General features: G+C 36.9%; 1 protein-coding gene across 3 annotated transcripts in view; it reads left to right on the top strand.

Moving 5' to 3' along the window:
- Positions 1–18,576, top strand: part of POU2F1 (POU class 2 homeobox 1) — a 182,092-nt gene that overhangs the window by 155,466 nt on the left and 8,050 nt on the right. For all 3 annotated transcript variants that reach the window (XM_032291508.1, XM_032291510.1, XM_032291509.1), the window contains 5 exons: positions 2,750–2,923; positions 9,585–9,726; positions 11,245–11,384; positions 12,462–12,641; positions 14,683–14,788. In XM_032291508.1, coding sequence (XP_032147399.1) covers positions 2,750–2,923; positions 9,585–9,726; positions 11,245–11,384; positions 12,462–12,641; positions 14,683–14,788 — 742 coding nt within the window. The remainder of the gene's footprint in view (positions 1–2,749; positions 2,924–9,584; positions 9,727–11,244; positions 11,385–12,461; positions 12,642–14,682; positions 14,789–18,576) is intronic.

Here is an 18,576-nt window from a genome sequence, read left to right as displayed (position 1 = left end):
GCTCAAGTGATCTGCCCGTCTTGGCCTCCCAAAGTGTTGAGATGACAGGCGTGAGCCACTGCACCAGGTTGGCAGTTTCTTATATAAAATTAAATGTACGTGTACCTTGTGACCCAGCAGTTTTATTCCGAGAAATAAAAGCATATGTCCACACAAAGACTTGTATGTGAATGTTTATAGCAGCTTCATTCACCTCAGACTGGAAGCAACCTAAATACACATCAGCTGGTGAATAGGTAACATAGCTTTAGCATATCCATATGATGGAATGGTACTTAGCAGTAAAAAGAAACATGCTTCTCTGATACATGCATCTCCTATGAATCTCAAAAGCATTATATTAAATGAAAAAAGACATAAAAGAGTGCATATAATATGATTCAATGCACATGGCATTTTAGAAAAGACAAAACTGTAGGAATGGAAAACATATTAGTGATTGCCAGGCACAAGGGGCTAATGGTGGGGATTAACTGCAAAGGGCACAAGGGAACTTTTGGGAGTAATGAGAATGTTCTGTATTTTAATTGTAGTAGCGGTTGTGTGACGGTATATAGTTGCCAGAACATAAACTGTGCCCTTTTAAATGGTGAATTTGTGAATATGTTGAATGTAAGAGTGAGGTTGGGGTTTTGAAAAAGGTCTGTACCAGACATTACTCCTTGGCCTGCATGCTCTGCATACGGTGGCAGGGCTATTGTGGCTTCATCTTGACTCCTGCTCACTGAATTCTACTCTGCCATTTCTAGATCTGGCCCAGTCCAGCCTGAGGTTTCTGGAGTTGGGGTAACTTATCTGTAACCACCCCATCTAAAGGTACCCAAGCTATTTTTAGTCCTTTATTATTTGAGAATGGGGCTACTTCAAGCCTGGAGATGAAGTAACAATATGATAGTTAAGAGTCACCTTTACCTGTCAAGCAGTTGTGCTGTTTGAAGTGTACAGCCACATAGTCTAGTATGGTTGGTGCTGGTTTTGGGTCCTCCAAAATGGTCAGGTTGAATATTACGCAGTGTCAGCATGACATAGAAATGAACTTTGTTGTTGTCGTTGAAACAGGATGATAAGAGAGGAACTTAACTCCAGTTGTTGCCTCTATAATGCTTATTCTGTAGTTTTCTGGGCCAGTGAGTTGCTTTGGAGGAAGCCTTGACTCACAAGGTAAAGCTCATCTAAATTAGAAGAAAAATTCACAGCCACAGACTTTATCTGTAATCCTGGTTTATAATCGCTCACCTGGGCTACTGTTCACAGACGGGATCAGCTGAGCAATTAAGATGCAGTCAGGGATCACCTCCTGCTAGTGAGGTGTGTTCCACTCAGGGCTTGTGAATAGAATAGAATAACCTTATGTTTGTGTAATAAGAAAATTGAGTATTTTATTTTTAAAAAGACTACTCTCATGTCCAAAAATAGACTATACATGGATTTAAATATTCAAATATTCAACAATACATAGAAGCAGCTAGCAGATTAAAAGGAATTTTATCAGTGTTAGAAATAAATGAAGCTTTCTCAGATTTGAAGTAATGGGATATATTAGAAAGGAAAATTAAAAGCTCACCCAAATGATAATTTAAAGCTTTATGTACACTGAAAAATAAAAGGAAAAAAGCAAATTGGGAAAAGGATTTGCATTAATATGACAAAGCTTACTCTATAAAATTTGAGGATCTCTCTAAGGATAAGGATGAGAATAAGGGTATCATTAATATATAAATAGGTTAAGGACATAAATCCAATTCACATCCAAGGAAATACAGATAATAATTGACACATAAGAAAATTTTGACATTGAATAGTAAGAGAAATACAAATTAAGGCATCAGGAAACTACCATTTACTTCTTGAATTAGCAAAACATTTTTTTAAACTGCTAACACTAGCCATGTGGAAGAGTGTTGCAGAGTGGAAATCAACATTATGATATCAAAAGCCATGAAATTGTTTATCTAGTTACCCAAAAAGCCCTTGAGAATTTATCTCAAAAAAACTAGTTACACACATAGGTGGAAAAAATAACTAATGTGCATAAATTTTTTCATTGTGTTATCTATGTTCATGAAAACATAAATGAAAAACTGTTATAAGAATATTGCCTTAGTTTTTTAAAAGGATAATTATGAAGACTGAAATACCATAGAAAAAAGTTAAGCAATGTTAAGTGAGACAAGCAGAGTAAAATTATGTATACCATAATTATAGTAAAAGGTTTAAAAATGTAGGTCCTTGGGGAAAAAACTTGAAGAGATAAACAAAAGTGAAACCCGTTATAAGCTATTTAAACTACAGGTGGTTTACTTTTCCCCTTAAAATAGTTTTAATGATCTTGAATCCTATTTTTATAACACTGTGTCACAGGTTGGAGATGTGATAGTGATAAACAAGACAGACTCTCTACTGTTTTGACAGTTTAAGTGCCAGACTTATGAAATAGATTTTCTGAAATAAAGAGTAATTTATTAAAAGACATAAGATACAGGTATTCAGATCATTTGAAAACCCAGTTATAATAGATTTTATTGTTGTATATTCATGTTTTCTTCTATAGAATTACATGCTTAACCTTGTAATAACAGTATACATAATTTCACTGTCTGCTTTGCTGACTGAACTGTTGTACATTCTGTAGTGTTACATGGTCTTCATAGTTCTCCATGAATATGGCTATTTCCTTAAGTTGTTTAGTTGGAGTAAACCTCAATAACTCTTCACATTTGTCCTCAACGTTTTATTCTTTCTCCAACAGCCAGCAACCCCAACACGCACAATAGCAGCAACCCCAATTCAGACACTTCCACAGAGCCAGTCAACACCAAAGCGAATTGATACTCCCAGCTTGGAGGAGCCCAGTGACCTTGAGGAGCTTGAGCAGTTTGCCAAGACCTTCAAACAAAGACGAATCAAACTTGGATTCACTCAGGTAGGGTGAATTGGCCTTACATTGATTGCCCTCCTTGGCTGGGTTCAAATACAGTTGGCTGGCTATATTCATGGAGTTCACATCTGTGGATTCAACCAATCCAAAATATTTGGGGTAAGGGGTGCAAAAAAGGATGGTCATGTTTGTACTGAACTTGTATAGACTTTTTTTCTTCCCATTATTTCCTAAACAATACAACAACGATTTACATAGCATTTACATTATATTAAGTATCATAGGTAACTTAGAGATGATTTAAAGTATATGGGAGCATACATGTATGTTAAATACAAATATACATTTTATAATTTCGAGGACTTGAGCATCAGTGGATTCTGGTATCCAAGGGAGGTCCCAAAACCAATCCCCTGTGCATGCTGAGGGACAAATGTATTTGCTTTGTATGTCCAAAGAGACTTCTAAGGAACAATGTGTTCCTCAGCCATGTTGTTTTTTGGTTTTAAACTGTACCTTTTTGTTAGCCTTTTCCTGCATTTTTAACATATGGTTTAATGTTAGTCTAGAAGCTTTATGGTTCTTTCAGAACACAGGCCTCTAAAATCATAATATATTAGTAAATTGTGAGAGTTTAAGAGATTGTGTTGGAGATATTTTGACTGTACTGAGGATTTTGTTATTTGAAGAATATATGGCGGTAGACCTTAGTGCTGCATATGTAAGATTGAGAGAGTCAAGATTACAGGGTATATTATAGTAGCTAAAGGGGAAACATTTAGAAGGCTTGTTTAAAAATAGTTTTTTGTGGTAGATTGCAGTAGCTCACATCTATAATCCCAGCACTTTGGGAGGCTGAGGTGGGAGGATTGCTTGAGCCTGAGAGGTCGAGGCTGCAGTGAGCCATGATTGCTCCATTGCACTCCAGCCTGAGTGACAGAACAAGACACTGTCTCTAAAAAAATAAAAAATAAAAATAAAAATAATGTTTTGGAAGAGAGGGGGTGATGGAGACATGCATAGAAGCACAGGCGCACACACTCTAAGCCTGTGCTGAAACCAATTAAGAATCTCTAGAAGATGAAAACCCCAAATTAACCAAAATCCAAATTAATTTTCTGGAATTTGTCAGCTGAGGACTTTTAAAGTAGAGTGAATATATTTAATGATTTAAACAGTTGTCTGGATATATAGCATTTCTGTTTGTATTAAGCACTACCATTGACTTATTCTTTGATTAACTGTCATATTTTTTTGGAGATGCAGTCTCACTATGTTGGCCAGGTTGGTTTTGAACTCTTGGCCTCAAGCAATCCTCCCACCTTGGCCTCCCAAAGTGCTAGAATTACAGGTGTGAACCACTGCACCCATCCTGCAAATGATACTTTTAAACAGGCAAGGAATTAAACTGAATGAAATTTATTTATATAAAATGGTATAAGATCATTAAGTGAACAAAAAAATAAGTGTGGATTAGATTGGGTGCTTTTATGGAATCAGGAAAAATCTGATGTTTTCTTTCCAGGGAATATACTTACCATTTGAAGTTTTGTTTTGTTTGAAACAGTTTCACTCTTGCAGCCCAGGCTGGAGTGCAATGGCACAATCTCGGCTCACCACAACCTTCACCTCCTGAGTTCAAGCGATTCTCCTACCTCAGCCTCCCGAGTAGCTGGGATTACAGGCATGAGCCACCACACCCAGCTAATTTTGTATTTTTAGTAGAGATGGGGTTTCTCCATGTTGGTCAGGCTGGTCTCAAACTTCCAACCTCGGGAGATATGCCCACCTCAGCCTCCCAAAGTGCTGGGATTACAGGCATGAGCCACCGCTCCCGGCCTACTATTTGAAGTTTTTAAGCCACTACTTAAATATTGTTCAAATTATTTTGTGTTGAAAGTACAGTAATGCCCCACCTGGCCTGGTTGGTCAAAATCTGAGGATACCATCCCTACATGGGTTAAGGGATGGGTGGGTGTTTTTAAGAACACATTTATTTATATATATATATATATATATCTTTATATAAAAAAGATACATATGTATCTTTTTTTTTTCTTTTTGAGACAGAGTATTAGTCTGTCACCCAGGCTGAGACCGCCAGGGCTCAAGGGATTCTCCCACTTCTGTCTCCTGAGCAGCTGGGACTACAGGCATACCACCACACCCGGCTAATTTTTGTATTTTTTGTAGAGATGAGGTCTTGTCATGTTGCCTAGGCTGGTCTCGAACTCCTGGGCTCAAGGAAATCTGACCACATCAGCTTCTTAAAATGCTGAGATTACAGGTGTAAGCTACCATGCCCAGCCCAGATTTACATTTCTTTGGGAATTCATTTTTGCTCAAGGAAATGAATTGTATTGGGGAATATAAAATGATTTTTTAAATAGGCATGCTTTTAGAGGAAATACAGTTATATTTATGAGAAGTTTCACTTGTTAGGAAATAAATTATCCAGAAACATTTTAATATTGTCAAAGCATCTTAAATGATCTGACTTGTTTTAAAAAGAAAGCTAGGGTGGGTGTGGTGGCTCATGCCTGTAATCCCAGCACTTTGGGAGGCTGAGGTGAGTGGATCACCTGAGGTCAGGAGTTCAAGACCACCCTGGCCAACATGGCGAAACCCCATCTCTACTGAAAATACAAAAATTAGCCAGGTGTGGTGGCGGACACCTATAATCTTAGCTACTCGGAAGGCCAAGGCAGGGAGAATTGCATGAACCCAGGAGGCAGAGGTTGCAGTGAGCCAAGATTGCACCACTGCACTCCATCCTGGGCGACAGAGCAAGACTCCATCTCAAAAAAAAAAAAAAAAAAAGGAAAAAGCTAAACATAACACTAGATTGATAGCAGTGCCTCAAGTTTTAAGCTTATAGCACAGCATACTCTTAGGTTCTCTAAGAGATTGTTGCCTAAGTGATATGCCAAAGATGTTAAGGCTTTTAAAAATCTTTAACTTTTACTGAAATAGTGGTTTGCCTTTCTGTGGCATCTGACTCAGTACATTGCCAGTGTTATGTTTTTCTCCCCCTCTGCACATCCCTCCAGGTAAGGGAGCTTCCTTATGGTCTCGTGTTTTGTTTTATGGTTTTATCCTATTTTTTGGCATGACCATTCCTTATTTTTTGAAATGACTTTGACACAACAGGGCAATGGTTCACAAACTTGGACTATGTAGGTTAAAGTACATACTACTGCTGCAGAATGGAAAATCAGTCTATCAACCTCTGTTTTTAAGTCAGATACTTCAATTTTAGTCACTCAAAGGCTGTTCTGTGTCCAACTTATTTGTATACACACACACAGTTTTAGCCAGTCAGGTTATTTGCTGAAACAAATCCCTATTCTCTGATTAAATATACATATTATTAGATGTTTTAAACAGTTACTTTCTAATTATGTAATTACTTATTAAAGGATTACTATGGATGTCTTTGCACAATTAAAAAGCATATCATAGTATAATACATTTATCATATGTGGTACATTCATTATTTCCCAGTCCCAGTCTTTGTTTCTTTTTTGTTTTGCTCTTTTTAAAAATATCAAAGGGTTTTAATATAGTTAAGATCATATATGAATCAACTACTTAAAACGTTTACTTTTGTGAGTGATAACCCAAGATGGTCGTGAATTGGGTTATCACTAAAGAGCACTAAACCAAGCCTGTTCCAAATTAATGAAAATTAGTATGTTAACTGAGGAGCCTGTTGCTTTTTATTTAATCAAGCAGTTTAAATGTGAAATAAAATATATTGTGAATAAATGATAAAGTCACTTTATCATGGTTCTAGTTAGTGGCATAGCTTTATTTCTAGCCACCACCTTTAGGTATCATTTCTTACAGTTATTGTCGTGATTTTTTTAAATATATTTTTTATTTACTTATTTTTTTTTTTTTAAGAAAAAGGGTCTGTGTCAGCTCTGACTGGAATGCAGTGGCACAAAAATAAAGCTCACTGCAGCCTCAAACTTCTGGGGTCAAGTGATCTTCCCACCTCAGCCTCCCAAGTAGCTGGTACTGCTGGCACATGCACCACACCCAGCTAATTTTTTTTCTTTTTTGGGGGAGAGATGAGGTCTCTCCTTAAAAAAAAATAAATAAAAAAGCTAAACATAAAACTAGATTGGTAGGAGTAAGTCACAAAGCTGAAATAAGTATAAGGTTAGCATATTTAGCCTATTGCCTGGCTATAGATTTATTTTTTACTTGTTAAATTGTTACTTTTAAAGTAAGATAGAAGTTTGTGAAAATCTGTAGCATACTGTGCAGTTTCTATTCCAGAAAATTCCTGTTGCCATCTAACTGCTACATAAGTTCTCATACTCAAAGAATTGCAGGGTTAGTTGGCGCCAGCTCTAATCTAAACAAGATGACCATGACATGAATACATGTGATGCACAAAGCATAAGTTTAGTGCTTGACATATAGTAGGCACTTAGTGAATATTTGATTGACTGAAGTAATATATTTTATTTTATTTATTTTATTTTATTTTATTTTATTGAGATAGAGTTTCATTCTATTGCCCAGGCTGGAGTGCAGTGGCATGATCTTGGCTTACTGCAACCTCCGCCTCCCGGGTTTCAAGCAATTCTCCCGCCTCAGCATCTTGAGTAGCGGGGATTACAGGGGTGCGCACCACACCCAGCTAATTTTTGTATTTTTTCGCCATGTTGGCCAGGCTGGTCTCGAACTCTTGACCTCAAGTAATCCACCCACCTCAGCCTCCCAAAGTGCTGGAATTACAGGTGTGAGCCACCATGCCTGGCCTGAATGAAGTAACATTTAATAAATATATAGAGATATAGGTATAGATAAACATAGTCATCTATATCTTTAGATATATTTGTGTACAGTATAGATGTGATGGATAGCATTTATGCCCTGCTCACCACTAATTCTGGTTCTTTCAGTTTCACCGTAATTGGAAGGAAATCAATAAGCAGTCTACTTCAGTATATTCAGAACTGTCATTAAAACTTTCTGTGATGATGGGGTGTTGTGTATTTGTGCGGTCCAATACAATAGCCACTGTATACTTGTGGCTGTTGAGCATTTGGAAGGGCTGTGGTGCTGAGGAACCTAATTTTTAATTTATTGGATTTTAATTAATTTAAACTTAAATAGCCATATGTAGCTAGTGGCTATATGGGAAGGCAGAGGATATCAATCAGTTGAAGTTCAGGTATTTTGTGTGCCTCATTTTATCTTACAGTTCCAACACGTCTCATCTGTTAAGTTTTTTACCAGAAGTTGCTCACCAAAAAGAAAATGAGGTTTTAAAAATGTTTTTTTTTTTAACCCAACTGCCACCTAATGTAGGTGCTAATAAAAAATGTAGTATTCAAAAGATGGACTAGGGGTGGGGGGAAATCAAAGGATTGGGATAATCCTAGTTCTGGCAAAATAAGTGTTGCCAGATAGTTGACTGTCTCATATTAGAATTAGTTGTATAGTACTTTGGACAAGAAATGATGCTGCCTTTCTGCCCTGCCAATAAACTAATTGGAGTGAGTGGGTGAATGAATCATTTAAACTCTGAACTTCTGTTTCCTCTATATAAAGTAACTATTAAGATATGGCTTTTTTTTTCCAGCTTGAACAAGAGCGATTCAGCAAGAAGAAAAGCTCTGTATACATTTCAAAGGTTATAGGATTACAGAGAAAGACATCTTTTGTAATATATTCAGGGCATCATTGTTCTATTGCTATAAGGTTACCAAGTTTCCAGTGCCCATGAAGGTTTGACTAAATGGGTCAAACCTCTCTACTGTGAATTTCTATTTCTATGATGGTTACAAAAGTAGTCTTTTAGAATACCTGTTTTTTGTAACTAACTTTGAAATCCAAACTAGGAGTGAAAATAGACTTTTTTTTTTTCACTGCTTCCAGAAATACTTGATAGGGAAAAGAAGAAAGAGATGATTTCTAATTTTTAAAGTGATTTTTGGGAAGTTTGGTTAGTTCAGAAATATCTTGGGTTATCTAGAGAATTGTATATAATACCTGTAGGTGATCGAGATAAATTTATTTTTATTTTTTAATTTTTTTTCTTTTTTTGAGACAGGGTCTCGCTCTGTCACCCAGTGGCATGATCATGGCTCGCTATAGCCTTGACCTCTTAGGCTCAAGAGATCCTCCCACCTCAGCTTCCCAAATAGCTGGGACTACAGGCACATGCCACCACACCTGGCTGATATTTGTATTTTTTGTAGGTGTTTTGCCATGTTGCCCAGGCTGGTCTGAAAATCCTGGGCTCAAGCAATCCACCCATGTACGCCTAAGCCTCCCAAAGTGCTGGGATTAAAGATGTAGCCACTGTGCCTAGACCAGATAAATTCATTTTTAAAGATTACTTGAAAATCGCTTTGGTTGCATCAATTAAGGGGCTTGTTAGAATATCAGCACTATATTTGATACCTAGTTGAAATTTTGGTATCTCCATGATTGTGTAAGGTGGCAAGAAGAGATTCAAAATAGGAAAGTATGTGGGACAGTATTGAGCACTGTAATGATCAGGCCTAACAGTCCTCACAGTAATGCTGTGACTGGCTTAGGGATGGAGTTTATGTGGGACCCTGTAAGTAGAATAATTATTGACCCTTTGTCTACAGCAGTTACTGGAGCAACACCACAGAGTAAAGGCCTTAAGCATTGATGAGATGACTATTTCCTCTCTTCTGCTCTGTATTATGTGTAGGGTGATGTTGGGCTTGCTATGGGGAAACTATATGGAAATGATTTCAGCCAAACTACCATCTCTCGCTTTGAAGCCTTGAACCTCAGCTTTAAGAACATGTGCAAGTTGAAGCCACTTTTAGAGAAGTGGCTAAATGATGCAGGTAAGTGAATATATAAGACATTTCTTTGTCATTCATTGGAATTTTACAGGGGGGTTGTTATATAAATTGGGGTTTATATTTGTTACTCTACTTTTGTTACTATAGAACCTTGAAGCTTACCAATCCTGTGATGATCATTATAAATTATGGTGATGTAAATCAGAAAGCTGATTCATTTAAATATTCTAGTAGTCATAGTCTAAATAATTAGCAATAATTTTTAGCCCAAAATAATTCTTGTATTTGAGCCAGGATTACGAACACACACACAGTTGAAGGAATAGGATAAGAAGGCCGGTGTATTTAGATAAGCTTGAAGTGCAAGCTTATTGTTTATTCCTTGATGAATTATCATAGAACTTGTTCCTGTAGTATTTCTGCTTTTGTTGTTTCAAATGACCACACGTTTCATTCAGAAAAGTTGGACCTCTAGCTTTGTCTTACGTTTTTTGTGCTAAGATTTCCTTTTGGAAGATTTGGATTTTGAGTCACAGAATCGTAGACTATGAAAGCTATAGGAGTCATCTAGATTTCTTAGACTATGGTTCTTATTGTAGATGTGAACAAAAACTAGGCCTTTGGAAAAGACAAGCCTGAAACGCATCCGTGGAGAGTTTTATTCAGTAGCTATTGGTGAGGCCTAGCCATCTGTTTGCTGAGTCCACAGATAAAAACGACTGGTTTACTCCCTCCATCTTATTTTACATGTAGCAGAAACAAACTCAGATGTGTCTGATATGCCCAAGGTTATTAAACTGTGAAATCACAGAACTCTATGATTTAACTTCAAAGAATTTATAAATATTTCATTCGTTTCTTTTCTTTTTACCCTAGATTATACCAATAAAATGAGAGGCCATTTACAAAATAAATATTAAACATTCAGTAATTTCCAGGAAGCTTTCTTTTTATCCTCAATATTTATAAACAGAAATGAGAGACGTAGAGCTGAGTTTAAGGGTAGGAATAGTAAACAACTTCTTTCTCAGAAACAGAAATCCAAAAGTAGTGGTAATATTGTCAACTATCCTAGGACAAAGAATGCCAATAAGGGCAGCAGAAATATCCATAGTAGTAAGCTGTATTTTTTGAGACATGGTCTCACTCTGTTACCCAGGCTGGAGTACAGTGGCACGATCTCAGCTCACTGCAACCTCCACCTCCCAGATTCAAGTGATCCTCCCACCTCAGCCTCCCAAGTAGCTGGGACCATAGGCGCACGCCACCATGCCCAGCTAATTTTTGTATTTTTGGTAGAGACACGGTTTCACCATGTTAGCCAGGCTGGTCTTGAACTCCTGACCTCAAGTGATCCTCCCACCTCAGCCTCCCAAAGTGTTGGGATTACAGGTGTGATCCACTGTGCCTGGCCAATAAGCAATATTGCAACATAGGTTATGTGAAGACCTTTTAATACTTGCATGTAGCTTATTTTGTCAGTTTTGTTAATATGCATGTTATACACATGAATCACTGTGCTCAGCTTATTTTATTTCTGTACTTTCTTCATTCTTACAGAGAACCTCTCATCTGATTCGTCCCTCTCCAGCCCAAGTGCCCTGAATTCTCCAGGAATTGAGGGCTTGAGCCGTAGGAGGAAGAAACGCACCAGCATAGAGACCAACATCCGTGTGGCCTTAGAGAAGAGTTTCTTGGAGGTCAGTGAGGTTTTTACTTTTCTGTACATGGGATTGTCTGTGTAGGACTTAACATTAGTACTTAGTAGAAACTGTAGGTGATAAAAGATGACCTGTCAGCCTCTGCCCTTATGGATGATTTTAATGTAATAGGTGAAATAAGTAAGTTACTGAATGACATAGGAGACAGAACCAGAGTTCTGCAAGTTTCAGGAGACCAGAATCATACCCATGTGAGCACTCAGTATGAGAGAGGTAGCAGCTACCATAGGATACATAGGAATTAATTCCGCAGACAAGAAAAAGTGGATAGAAAGTACTTAAAGCAGAGGAAACACATGAATGTTTCCCCCTCAGAGTGGGGAAAACATTGAGTGAGGGAAACCATAGCGTACCAGGAGATACTCTAGTAGATTGGTTGGTTAAATTCTAGTGTCTGTATGCCTGGAATAGTCATTTGGGACTGGAACACTAGCGACCTTGAATGTTAGGCTGTGGAGCTTAAGTTAATGCAAGAGATATTTGGCAATTATTTTTTTGTGCCAGGCAATATCATAATCAAAGCTTTTAAGAAAATTTTGACTTCTGTAATTCAGAAAAGACTTGAGCATGTTAGAAGGACACTGAATTAGGAATTTTAATCAGCTCTGCCACTTACTAACGTGTGATTGGGCAAATCACATGATTTCTTTAAGCTGAAGTTCCTTCATCTATGAAATACCTGCCTTTCTTAATGTGAGGTCCAAATTAGATAGCATGAAGAAAGGTTAAATTCCTACTAATACATAGGGTTGTATTGGTATTTTGTTAATTTTATTCACAATTAATAGATCTTAAAAATGAAAAAATACAGATATTCGATGATAACGTATTCTAAGTTAATATGAATAAGTTTAGTAAGTATATGTTCTTTAGAACTTCTATCTACAGAATCTCTCTGTTGAAAGTGGCCTAATATGGATGGTCATATGTATCCCCGCTTCATTTTCTAGCCTGTCCCTCCTCATTTGTTTGTTTATATACTGACGTGATTATGCCAATAGCTCAAAAAGTTATTCCAAAGGATAACTTTTGGAATTATGTTTTTTCACCCTTCAGAATCAAAAGCCTACCTCGGAAGAGATCACTATGATTGCTGATCAGCTCAACATGGAAAAAGAGGTGATTCGTGTTTGGTTCTGTAACCGCCGCCAGAAAGAAAAAAGAATCAACCCACCAAGCAGTGGTGGGACCAGCAGCTCACCTATCAAAGCAATTTTCCCCAGCCCGACTTCACTGGTAAGAATGAAAAATAGGGTTTCCAAGCTCAAGGGCTAATTTTTGCAATTTTGCAAATGACCTGTTAAATCAGTTTATTTCATAATAGGAATTTAATGAATACATCAAATAAATGCATATAAATTTATATTTTAGACAGTATCAAGGTAACGAAATTCTCTCTCTCTCTTTTTGCTGAGGTCACTGGTCTTGAGGTACCCCTGCACAGAGGGTGAAATCTGATTGTTATTAACCCAAGAACTTACTGGTCTGTCTGTCTATCTATCTATCTATCTATCTATCTATCTAATCTAATCTATCTATCTAATCTATGTATTTATTTTTGAGACATATTCTCAGTCCATCAGCCAGGGTGGAGTGCAGTGGTAGATCTCGGCTCACTGTAACCTCTGCCTCCTGGGTTTAAGCAGTTCTCCCGGCCTTAGCCTCCCAAAATAGTTGGGATTACAGGTGCCCACCACTATGCTCGGCTTATTTTTTGTATTTTTAGTAGAAGTGGGGTTTCGCCGTGTTAGCCAGGCTGGTCTCGAACTTCTGACCTCAAGTGATCCATCTGCCTCAGCCATCCAAAGTGCTGGGATTTACAGGTGTGAGCCACCTCACCCAGCCTTTTTTTTTTTTTTTTTTAATTGAGACACAGTTTTGCTCTCATCGCCCAAGCTGGAGTGCATTGGTGTGATCTCAGCTCACTGCAACGTCTGCCTCCCAGGTTGAAGCAATTCTTCTGCCTCAGCCTCCCAAAGTAGCTGGAATTACAGGCACCCGCCACCAGGCCCAGCTAATTTTTTTGTATTTTTAGTTGAGATGGGATTTTACCATGTTGGCCAGGCTGGTCTTGAACTCCTGACCTCAGGTAATCCACCCAGCTCAGCCTCCCAAAGTGCTGGGATTGCAGGTGTGAGCCACCGCACCCTGCCCGCCTTTCTTAATTTTTAAAGTGAACAATTTTAATTCTTTCATTGTATTTCCATCATACTCTTTTCTTGTGTAGTTCCTTAGATTACTCTGTAACCATGGGAGTAAATTTGCTGCTCTTTCCAGTTATCTCAGAAAATCTTGTTACTTTTTATTCATGTTGAGTCCTACAGCCCAATTAATTAAACTTACACTCACATGATTGACAGTAAATTGCCAGACCTTCAGCTCTGAACTTGTATGAAAACAATTATCTCAGATCTTTTACTTTCAAACAACATATGATTCTTCCCTTTGAAACCTCTTTGAATAACTTCTGCTGTTTGCATTACTCCTAGATTGAAGAGACATACAGTGGTCATGTGACTCCCTTGATTTTGGGATGATTGTATATGTGACTTCTACATTGCCAGGATTCAAAATATGGGAATATTGTTTAATTTGCATTTCTGTTCTTTTTTTTTAATTTGGTTTTATTTTAATTGAATAGCATTCCATACTGGCAGTCTTTTTAAACTAAAGTCAGCATTAAAAGCACATGTTAGTTTACAGGAAAGTTGTAGTTAAGTGGTGGGTTTGTAGTCATAAAGTTTATGAGATAGGTATGAAAAAGAGAATTATTAAATAACAATTTTGTACAGGTGATGTTTATGTTTTAGATTTATTTGTCCTAGAAGACAGTATTTCTTGCAAACTGTAGAATTTTTTTGTATTTCAAAACTAATCTTAGTTTTTTAAAAGTTTACATGATATTATTTTTATAGTTTTCTTTTATTAAAACCAAACATAAGGCCATACTGCCCCCCACAGAGTCAAAAGTAAAAGTAATACATGTACCGCAGATTCCCTGATCCTGTCGAACAGTTTTCTCATTTAGGTAAAGTTGATAATTAGTAGAATGTTTATTACTGACTTAGCATGTATCTAATTCAACATTATTGAAATTTAGGGACTTTTATTATTTATTTTTAAAACCCGGGCTAAGTTATTTGTGGTATCAGTGAACAACCATCTTCCAATAGCAGCTTTCCAACACAGGATGTCAGATGTCTCAATTCCAAGACCAAAGACTGACTATAAAATGATTTTTAAGTGCTTTGTCCATGTTTTCATTTCTGACCTCAAGGTGGCGACCACACCAAGCCTTGTGACTAGCAGTGCAGCAACTACCCTCACAGTCAGCCCTGTCCTCCCTCTGACCAGTGCTGGCGTGACAAATCTTTCAGTTACAGGTAAGCAGCTGCCAGGCCATGTACCTGCTGAGCACGTGGGAGGCCCATGATGGGTTATTATAAGAATCTTCCATTAAATTGTGAATTAAGGCTCTAACTAAAGATTGGTGTTGCTCATAAACATCAATTTTCTTTCAAGTAACTTCTCAAAAACCTTCAATAGCTGTGGCTTTTTGCATTCAGGAAAACTTCCAAGTTTATCAATTCATAGAAGGTTATTTCCAGTCTGTACCTGATCTCCCGCTAGTCTTTTGCCTACCCTACTCCCAGCACACAGGAGGGCTCCATCTGTACCTTTGTAAACATCCCTACACTGGAAATGTCCATCTTATCCTGCAGTTCTTGATCTGTTATTGATAAAACTACCCCAGCTTACATGTCAACTTTTCTTGGAAATATTATTTAGCTTCTCCAGGAAACTATTCGTTTCCACATACCTGTATTATAGTTTTATTTTTACACATCTGTCTTTCCCAATAGACTTTGTATTTCTCAGAAGATTGAGCATTCTTTTTGAACTCTTGATGCCTAGCTCAGTGCATGACATACTCACTATAAAATGAATGGTTTTTTTTTCCTTTGCCTTCCTTTAAGTAGCAAATTTTCCCAATAAATTTAAAATCACTTAGCACTGTCATTAGATGTTTTTTAGTGAAACATAGTGCATAAGACATGCTGTAATTATTCACCAGGTTGGTTATTTACTGGTAAATCATTGGGTAGATTAATGATATTTCATAATGAAGCTTGATTTAACCTAGAGGTGAGGACTTTTATTTTTCTTACTTTTGTTTTAAGTTTATAACACTTCCTTGGCTCTAGGACCTAACCGTGATGTAAAAATTGAATAAATGGCTTTCTTTATGCTATATTAAATTTCTACATTATTGGAATACATTATTAAAAAATGTTATTTATTTTTTTCTGCATCCAACTGTCCATTAATTTTTGCTTATTTTAAAAAGTACTTCTTGATCCTCTTCTGGATGTTGGACCTCTTTAAGAATTAATGAACGCTACAGACTTTTCCTTCCACTAAATAGACATATGCACAAGTTTTAGTAAAATTTAAGGAGGTTTATAAATGATTACTCCTGTCAACCCCCACCCCAAGGCTATTTGTGGATACCTACAGATTCCAGTTTTAAGAACCTTCGTTCAAGAATATATTTAAGAACCTTGGTTAGGCATATGTATAATATTGAGTGCGTCCTCTTAAAAAGCAAACTGTTAGTGATTGATTGGCACTGTGTTCAGGCACCAAGAACATGAAGTTTTGTCTCTGAGGACCTTGTTGTCCAAATTGACTGCCAGTCACCTGGTAAATTATAAACTGAATCTTACTTTCCCAACAAATTATATTGCTTTAGGTCTAAAAATACCTGTTTTTTACAGAAAAAAATTCTAATAGTTTACACATTAAGAAAAAATTGCTTTGCAGTTTTCTTAAAATATGGGGAAAAATAATTTTAGAAAGATTTTAATACTCAGTGCTAGCTAAAAATTTGCATCAGTTTTTGATATTTCTTATCAATCACATTTTCTTGAGCTCAGTTACTTAACCTATTTATGTGGATCTAATTGTGATTGTTTTCTGACATGTTGATAATGTTTCCTGGAATGAATTTTTTTTTTAATTATTAAGAAACAACATTATTAGGAAATTTAAACAGGAAAAAACAATCACAAGTACTATTTTTATTTTCTCTTTAAATCTTTTTAATGTACATGTATGTACAATTTCAGTAGTATTTGTCCGGTACAATATTTGATTGCAGCCTTACGATACTCTAAGCAGAGGACTCAGCTAGGTTGTGCCTGGACACCTGACCCAGAAAAACTATGAGATGATAAACTGTGTTGTTTTAAGCTGCTGAATTTGTGTCATTGCTCCTTGAAAGAGAAGAAGAGTCAGTGTCAAGTGGATTGTCTTTCTCACTCTTTTGTCAGCCATTGCTCAAAACCATGCCTGCTTTTAAATTTTTTTCCTCTTTGGACTATAACTTTCAGGTGCAACCTCTTTTCCTCTGACATTTTTATACTGCCTTCTTTTTTTCTAGAAACTGTTGAGAAAAGTAGCGTGTTTCTTTATCATGTTATTTATTAAAGACAGCCAATATCTTAATCATACAACTTATCTAATGCAGTCTATTTTCTTCCTGAAGACTTTGCTCTTGGGATTTCTATGATTGTTTATTTTAATTTGTTTTCATTGTTTTCCTGAGTTAGATCCAATGTTTCTCAGATCCCCTGCCTTCCTCTTTGATTCCTTTTTGTCTGGAGCATGTACTCAAGTAATTTTATTTAGAAAGGTTACATGGGAGGTAAAATTTCTAAATACATGTATAACTGAGAAGTTTTTATTTTGCCCTCACAGTTTTTTTGGAGTTTTTCCAATTACAAAATTATTTTTCCTTTGAATTTTATTGTGTTTTAAGCATCAAGTGTTGCTGATGAAAAGTCTGATTTCAATCTCTTTTTTCTTGTTTTATCTCTCTCTAAACCTTAAGGATCTTTTTATCTTTACTCTTCTAAAATTTCATTATGAGGTTTCAAAGAAGGGGCCTTTTAAAACTTGCCCTTGTTGGTCTTCAGTGAGCATTTTCAATGTGAATTAATGTCTTTCTTGAACTCTGGTAATTTATCTTTTTTTTAAGTTAGGGTTTTTTGGCATTCACTTTGTTTATTCATTTTGTGCCATTTGTTGTGTGCTGTTGGCTTTTTCATTGTCTGGTGATTTTTGGTTACTTACTCATAGTAATTAACGCAAGATTACATTACTTAATATCAGTAGCTTGTAAGGGTTTTTCCTGACATTTTGTAGCTTCTGTTACTCAAGAGTCCTTCCCCCTGAATGGAAGGGCTGGTGGTGAGCTGTGAATGTGAATAAAGAACTGCCAAACTTTATTTCATCATACGAACAGGAAGCAGGCAGGCAAGCGAGGCTTTCCCTCATACTTTTTCAAAATGAGGGGTATCTTTATTCATGCATGCAAGTTTCTACACTAGAATCCTTAGCCTTTTAAAAGATTTCATCACCAAAAAAGTTACCTTTTTTTTTTTTTTTTTTTTTTTTTTAAACGGATTCTCACGTCATCACCCAGGCTGGAGTGCAATCTCAATGCAACCTCTGCCTCCTGGGTTCCAGCGATTCTTGTGCCTCAGCCTCCCTAGCAGCTGAGATTACAGGCACCTGCCACCATGCCCAGCAAATTTTTTTGTGTTTTTAGTAGAGACAGGGTTTCACCATGTGGTCAGGCTGGTCTTGAACTCCTGGCCTTATGTGATCTGCCCACCTCAGCCTCCCAGAGCACTGGGATTACAGGTGTGAGCCATTGCACCCAGCCAAAAATGTTATCTTTTACATAAATTTTTTTCCAATGTGTCATACCCGTGTAAGTCTGAACTGTTTGTTTTGATTGGTCTGGGTTTTCAAAAATAATGTATTGAAAGTATTTTATACCTCATAGAATTATCACATCAATAAATTTTTAGATGCCTTTTTTTTTTTTTAATCTTTTCGAGTTTTCTATCTTTAGAAAATGCCACTTAGATTTTGCTTCCCTCAGTGTCTTCAGGGGATTGGTTTGAAACCCCACCAGATACCAAAATCCACAGGTGCTCAAGTCACTTATTTAAAATAGCAACCTGGCTCAGTGGCTCATGCCTGTAATTTCAGCACTTTGGGAGGCTGAGGCAGGAGAATCACTTGAGTTCCTCAGGAGTTCAAGACCAGCAAGACCCCATCTCTACAAAATATACAAAAATTAGGCAGGTGTGGTGGTGCA

The sequence above is a fragment of the Sapajus apella genome, unplaced genomic scaffold (genome assembly GCF_009761245.1).
Source record: "Sapajus apella isolate SASKATOON/1434 unplaced genomic scaffold, GSC_monkey_1.0 scaffold25, whole genome shotgun sequence".
In the NCBI taxonomy this organism is placed as follows: domain Eukaryota; kingdom Metazoa; phylum Chordata; class Mammalia; order Primates; family Cebidae; genus Sapajus; species Sapajus apella.
This window is presented reverse-complemented; position numbering and strand designations above follow the sequence as displayed.